Raw genomic sequence first — 5,649 nt, forward strand, 5'->3', positions numbered from 1 at the left:
AGAGAACTATTTTCCATGTGATGCTTTCTTCCAACTTTAATTGGATAAACACATTTTTTTTCTATTTTTTTTTTATGAACCCACATTTACTAATTTGCCCTCCCACCATGATAGAATAAAAGGATACCACGGTTGTCCATTGTGGATGCTATCATTGCATCAATTTTTATACAATCATATAATCTTCATAATAAATATTAGGGGTTATTCTAAACATAATTAGTTAATTATAAGTATGGAACTTGAGGCAAAAGTTTCTAGATTAGAATAATTGTACCCTACAGTGAAAGCTAAAATATGCATTATTCTATAATTTATAAATTCTTTTAATTTTATTTTATAGGAGCTGTTGTTGAAGTGAGCTGCAAGGCAGGAAAGAAAGAGGTAAGTGGCATATGGAAAGACAAAGAGCAATGGCAAATATAGCATTGAAGTGAAAAGGATTTGATTATAGCTAAATATGGAGGCAAGGCTTGCAAGGCTAAGCTCCAACGCACCACCCAAGGGCTCACCTTGCAAATCCCAACCAACTCCACTGGGGCAAGGTCGGCGCCAAGCTTAGGGTCAAGTCCAAAGACTAAGTTGAGGTTGTGTTGTTATGCTAAGCCTTTTGCATATGCTCCAAAGAAGCCTTAACAAGGAGTGTATGAAGCCCAAGCCTTACTACCCTCACCTCCTTACATCTACAAAGTCACCACCTCCTCCTACCCCCTGTTTACTAACTACAAGTCCACCTCCCCCATCCCTCCAAATTACTACTACATAAGTCGCCACCTAAAAATATGCCCATTATATTAAATTCCTTGCCCTTATTGAAAGTGTCCTCCATGCAGCCAAGAGGAGAGAGAAATATATAACAATACAAAAACAGATATACAAACACAAAAAATCGACTACCATATCAATAGAACACAATACAAGTCAAAACATACATCCCAAAACAACTTCCACCCCACGGGTTGGATTAATTATTAAAACACACTTTATTAAAAAAATATTACAAGTCACTACCCACTCCAGTATACTCTCTCCCCCACCATCTACTTACAGTAGTCACCTCCTCCCCTCCCTGTGCTCCTCTTCTTCTACCTCTTCAACGATGATTCTAACTACAGTAGAATCACGCACACCTCCCGCTATACTCTCCTCCTCCCCGTTAACTACTACAAAATCAACCCAGCCGACCACCTCACAAGTGATTACTCTCCCTCCCCCCACTTCATTACTCACAAATTGACTAAGTCACTCACAATCCCATAACCTACGTAACTCTATAAATGCTTTCTCAACACTCTCCAACATTTAGATATTTACTCAAAACACACCATTTAGTCTACCTTCCACCTCTCAGTAATACTTCCACCCCCGCCATGATCTTACTACATAGCACCACCTCCTCCAGTTCATAATACTCAGCTTCCTCCATAACTACAATATGCCACTCCTCCGCCCGGGATACTTTAGAATCTCTCCTCCCCTCACTCTAATCCACCCCTCACTACCAAGTCACCTCCCTTAACGATACCCTCACATGCTCACCATTTTAATCTCCTCTCCACCACCATACATTACCCTTTTAACAAAGTAATTCACCAACCTCCTCCTCCCAGCTTACTCTCCTCCCCACCATTACTACTTACATCATTATAAGTCACACGATTACAGACCAACCACAACGAGTAACATCATACCCTCTACCCACCCCAGTGAACCTAACTACCCACAATCAACATCCCACCCTCCTCCTCGTCCAGTCTACTCTCCCTCCCCCCACCATACCTACTACAAGTCCCTCCCTCCACCCGTCTACTTCTCCTCCACCACCGTACTACTACAAATACACCTCCTGCCTCCAAGTCTAATCGTCCTCCCCCCCTCACCATACTACTAGGACGGACTTAGTCACCTTCTCTATCCACCCGTCTACTCTCCTCCACCACCGTTACTACTCCAACAAATCAACCCTCCTCCTCCAGTCTAACTCCTCCACCGTAAAAACCACTACAGCTCACACAACTTCCTCCACCACTAACAGTTCTTACTTACTGACCTACGGCAGCCAACCCTTACCGTACTAAACTACAACCCCACGTCACCTCGGCATACCACCCGCCTTCTCTCCTCCACCACCATACTTCACTACTACAAGTCACCTCCTCACCCCGTCTACTCTCCTCCACCACCGTACTACTTGACAAATCACCTCCCCTGCCAGTCTACTCTCCTCCCCACACCATACTACTAAAGTCACTCCTCCACTCCCGTAAGTACTCTCACTTTCCCCCACCGTAACTATACAAAGTCACCTTCCACCTCCAGTAGTACTCTCCCTCCCCCACAATACTATACAAGTCTTCCACCACCACCTTCCCCATCTCCCCACACACCATATCCTACTCCCCCTGGCCCACAGACTCCCCCACCCAACGAACCATCGGACAAACGTCTACCTTCTGTCCTACAAGTTTAGCCAATGTTCTCCCTCAGGCATCCATTAATCCACAATATTCTTAAAAAACCAAAAAGGAAGATCCATCACTATCTTATCTTTCAACCCACCTATCTCCTCCTCTCACCGACCCTTGAAATATCTAGGGCTGTTACTAGTCTCCTCCACTCACTCGAATCCACCATCCCTTTCACCCTTGTGGTCTTTGGTTTCTCTCCACATACTAACTACAAGTCTCCCCCACCCCCATCACCGTCACCTCCTCCACCATACTACTACAAGTCTCCACCACCACCATCTCCATCACCTCCTCCACCATACTATTACAAGTCTCCACCCCCTCCTTCACCTTCTCCTCCTCCCCCATACTACTACAAATCTCCCCCACCACCAGAAAAATCACTTCCCCCCGTTTACATTTACGCATCTCCACCACCTCCTCCCCACTATTAAGCTCTAAAAAATCTCAAAACCAATCTTGTAAGTAAATGAAGCTCCTCTACTTATCATTTTTCATTTCTCCCATCAATTTTTTTCTAGCAAAATTTCTAATGATAACTTATTGACATTCCCACAGGTTTTATTTTCAAAAGTGGAATAAAGGAAGGCTTCATTAGTGAAACAATTAGAGATGGTGAATGCAGCCCATTGAATAATAAGGGTCCTTTTGGGAAAACAGAGCATTATTCAAACATTCATAGTTGGGATCAGATTGCATCTTCTTCTCTTGTTGCCATCTTCCACATCATCTTATTATTCAATTCTTCTGGGAAATTGGCATCAAGGGTACATTTTGCATCTATGGCAGGGCTTGGACAGTTGCAGAAAATGATGAATTATTTAGTGATTTGATTGTGAAGCCTTTTGTTATTTGTTTTAATTTATATCTATTTGTGAATAGATCAGGTACGCATTGTTGTGTAAGATTTGTGATTTTGTTCACTTTGGGTTATTTATTTCATTGTGTTGCGTACGTTTGAGTTGAAGCGTAGAATCCCTTTGCAATAAGACAATATATCTCTTCTTTCAAATGGCTCCAATTCTTCTATTCTTTTTTTTCTTCTTTTGATTCACATAATACTAAAACTATAATTTTTTTAAAACAAAATTTGGAGTTGAAAGATTCAACCTCTAATCTCAAAATTAATAGTATATGCTTTATGTAAATTGAGCTATACTCATTTTGACAAACCTACATTTAATAATGGGGCAATTGAAAATATAGCAATTAGATCAAAAGTATTAGTAAATATAGTACAATGAAAAAGAATTTGCAAATATAGCAAAATTTAGATTTAGTTTTCGGAGCCTATCTATATTGTTGATAGGACTTTATCACTGCTAGAAGTCTATCAGCAATAGAGTCTATTACTGATAGATTTTGCTATATTTGTAATTCTTTAAAAATGTTATTATATACTTAGTTATTATCCCTAAAATTACCGTCGGTTACAATTAACCTTTAACTATCCTCTCATATATGAGAGGTAGTTTTTTGAAATCTAAAGTTTGAAAATTCATCTTGAGAGAACCAGTTCCCATTTAATTGTGGGTTTGTGTTTCTTCCCAAAAGATGGAAAAGAAAGTAGTAAATTTGTGAAATTGGGAGTCTTCCTTTGGTATGTTGACTCCACAGCTTGAGTGAAGTGGACACATAGGTGGATGTCGGCTTTAATGTTTAGTGGTCTAACTATCTGAGTTGTCTGTTTTAGTGGAAAGGAAATTTGATTGTCTCAAAAATGTTGCATTGTAGTTTGTGGGAGAGAGAATGGGAATGCTTTTGTTTGGTTGCTTGAGAATTGGAAGTAAGGTGTGTTTGAGAGATTCAGTGGAATGTGGGGATCATTTCATTCCTACTTCTTTTCTCCACACCCACACTATTTTCTTGTTTCAAAAACTCTCTTTTATTTTTTCAATTTAAATATTACAATGTTAATATTGTATATATTTTTTAATAATCAACTTGAGTTCAGTAAAATGAAATTAATAGAGAATATAGACACAAAGAGACTCTAATTATGGAAAGAAACATAAAAGGAAAAAACAATCAACTTGAGTTTGTGAAGTGATCGACTGAAGCTGATGATGGAAACTGAAGGAAACGTCCAAATCAAATCACAACAGATCATTTGAGTTGGAGATAGAATCCAAGAAGAACTAAAACACAAAGAACTTCTGTGTTGGAGATATAACTCACAAATAACTAAAACACAGAGAACTTCTGTATTAGAGACATAACCCACGAAGAACTAAAACATGAAGAACTTTTGGGCTGGAGACAGAAATCCTCATATAGAGATCTAAAGCAGAACCATAAACTGCTGATTTGAAAATAGAATAGAGATCCTGAAATATCAGAAAATATAACAGAGGCGAAAAATGAAAAACAAGAACACAAAATCAACTAAGTGAACTAAATATGGATCTGCCTCTATCGATCCCAGTGGAGGCTGAAAAAAATATAAACTCTAGGACTTAGGGCTCTAATACCATGTTAATATTGTATGTATTATTGAATAATCAGCTTGAGTTCAATACAATGAAAATAGAGAATAAATAAATACCAAGAGACCCTAATTATGGAAAGAAACATAAAAGGAAAAAATGCAGAAGAGGAAAACATACAGGAAAATAATAATTTAGAATAAACTCAATTAAGTTTAACATACAAGATGAAAAATCAAACAATACAAGATGAAAAATCAAACTATCGATTTTTAAATAGTAATTTGTAGAGGTTCATGCGATAATAGTGGAATTACGATGGTGTAATGCCTCTGGTTGTAGAGTACTTAGACGTTCCGACTCCTGTGCATTTATTGACAAATGAGGAAGAAGTGTTAACTCTAGTGAAATTAATCTTTGGTGGAAGATATCATATTTTTAGAGCACAGAGAGAGAGAGTCAATTTCTTCACATTCGATGATCTCGAAATATGGTAATATTGTTGCTATTGCCAATTGTACAATGGATGTAAATGATATACATTATTGGTTCGATAATATTCTATTTGGGTTTGTTGTTTACCGTAGGTAGATTTGAACTTGTTGATCTTGTAATTGTTAGTTATCTCTTTTTTTAAAAAGAAAAAAGATAGTATTTTATCCACAGAATAAAGCTCGAATTGAAAAATATTTACTAAGGACTCATTTGATAACGTTTTCATTTTTTTTGTTACCCATTTCCATTTCTCATTTTTG

The 5,649-nt window shown here is 38.1% G+C and overlaps 1 protein-coding gene across 1 annotated transcript in view; it reads left to right on the forward strand.

The window, feature by feature from the left end:
- LOC120078593 (extensin-2-like) overlaps positions 1–2,902 on the forward strand; it is a 19,886-nt gene extending 16,984 nt beyond the window's left edge. The window contains exons 4-6 of the mRNA XM_039032882.1: positions 1,915–1,943; positions 2,139–2,214; positions 2,488–2,902. Of these exons, the coding sequence (XP_038888810.1) occupies positions 1,915–1,943; positions 2,139–2,214; positions 2,488–2,902 (520 nt within the window). The remainder of the gene's footprint in view (positions 1–1,914; positions 1,944–2,138; positions 2,215–2,487) is intronic.
- Positions 2,903–5,649: the final 2,747 nt, after the last annotated feature.

This window comes from Benincasa hispida, chromosome 1 (genome assembly GCF_009727055.1).
Source record: "Benincasa hispida cultivar B227 chromosome 1, ASM972705v1, whole genome shotgun sequence".
Classification (NCBI taxonomy): Eukaryota; Viridiplantae; Streptophyta; class Magnoliopsida; order Cucurbitales; family Cucurbitaceae; genus Benincasa; species Benincasa hispida.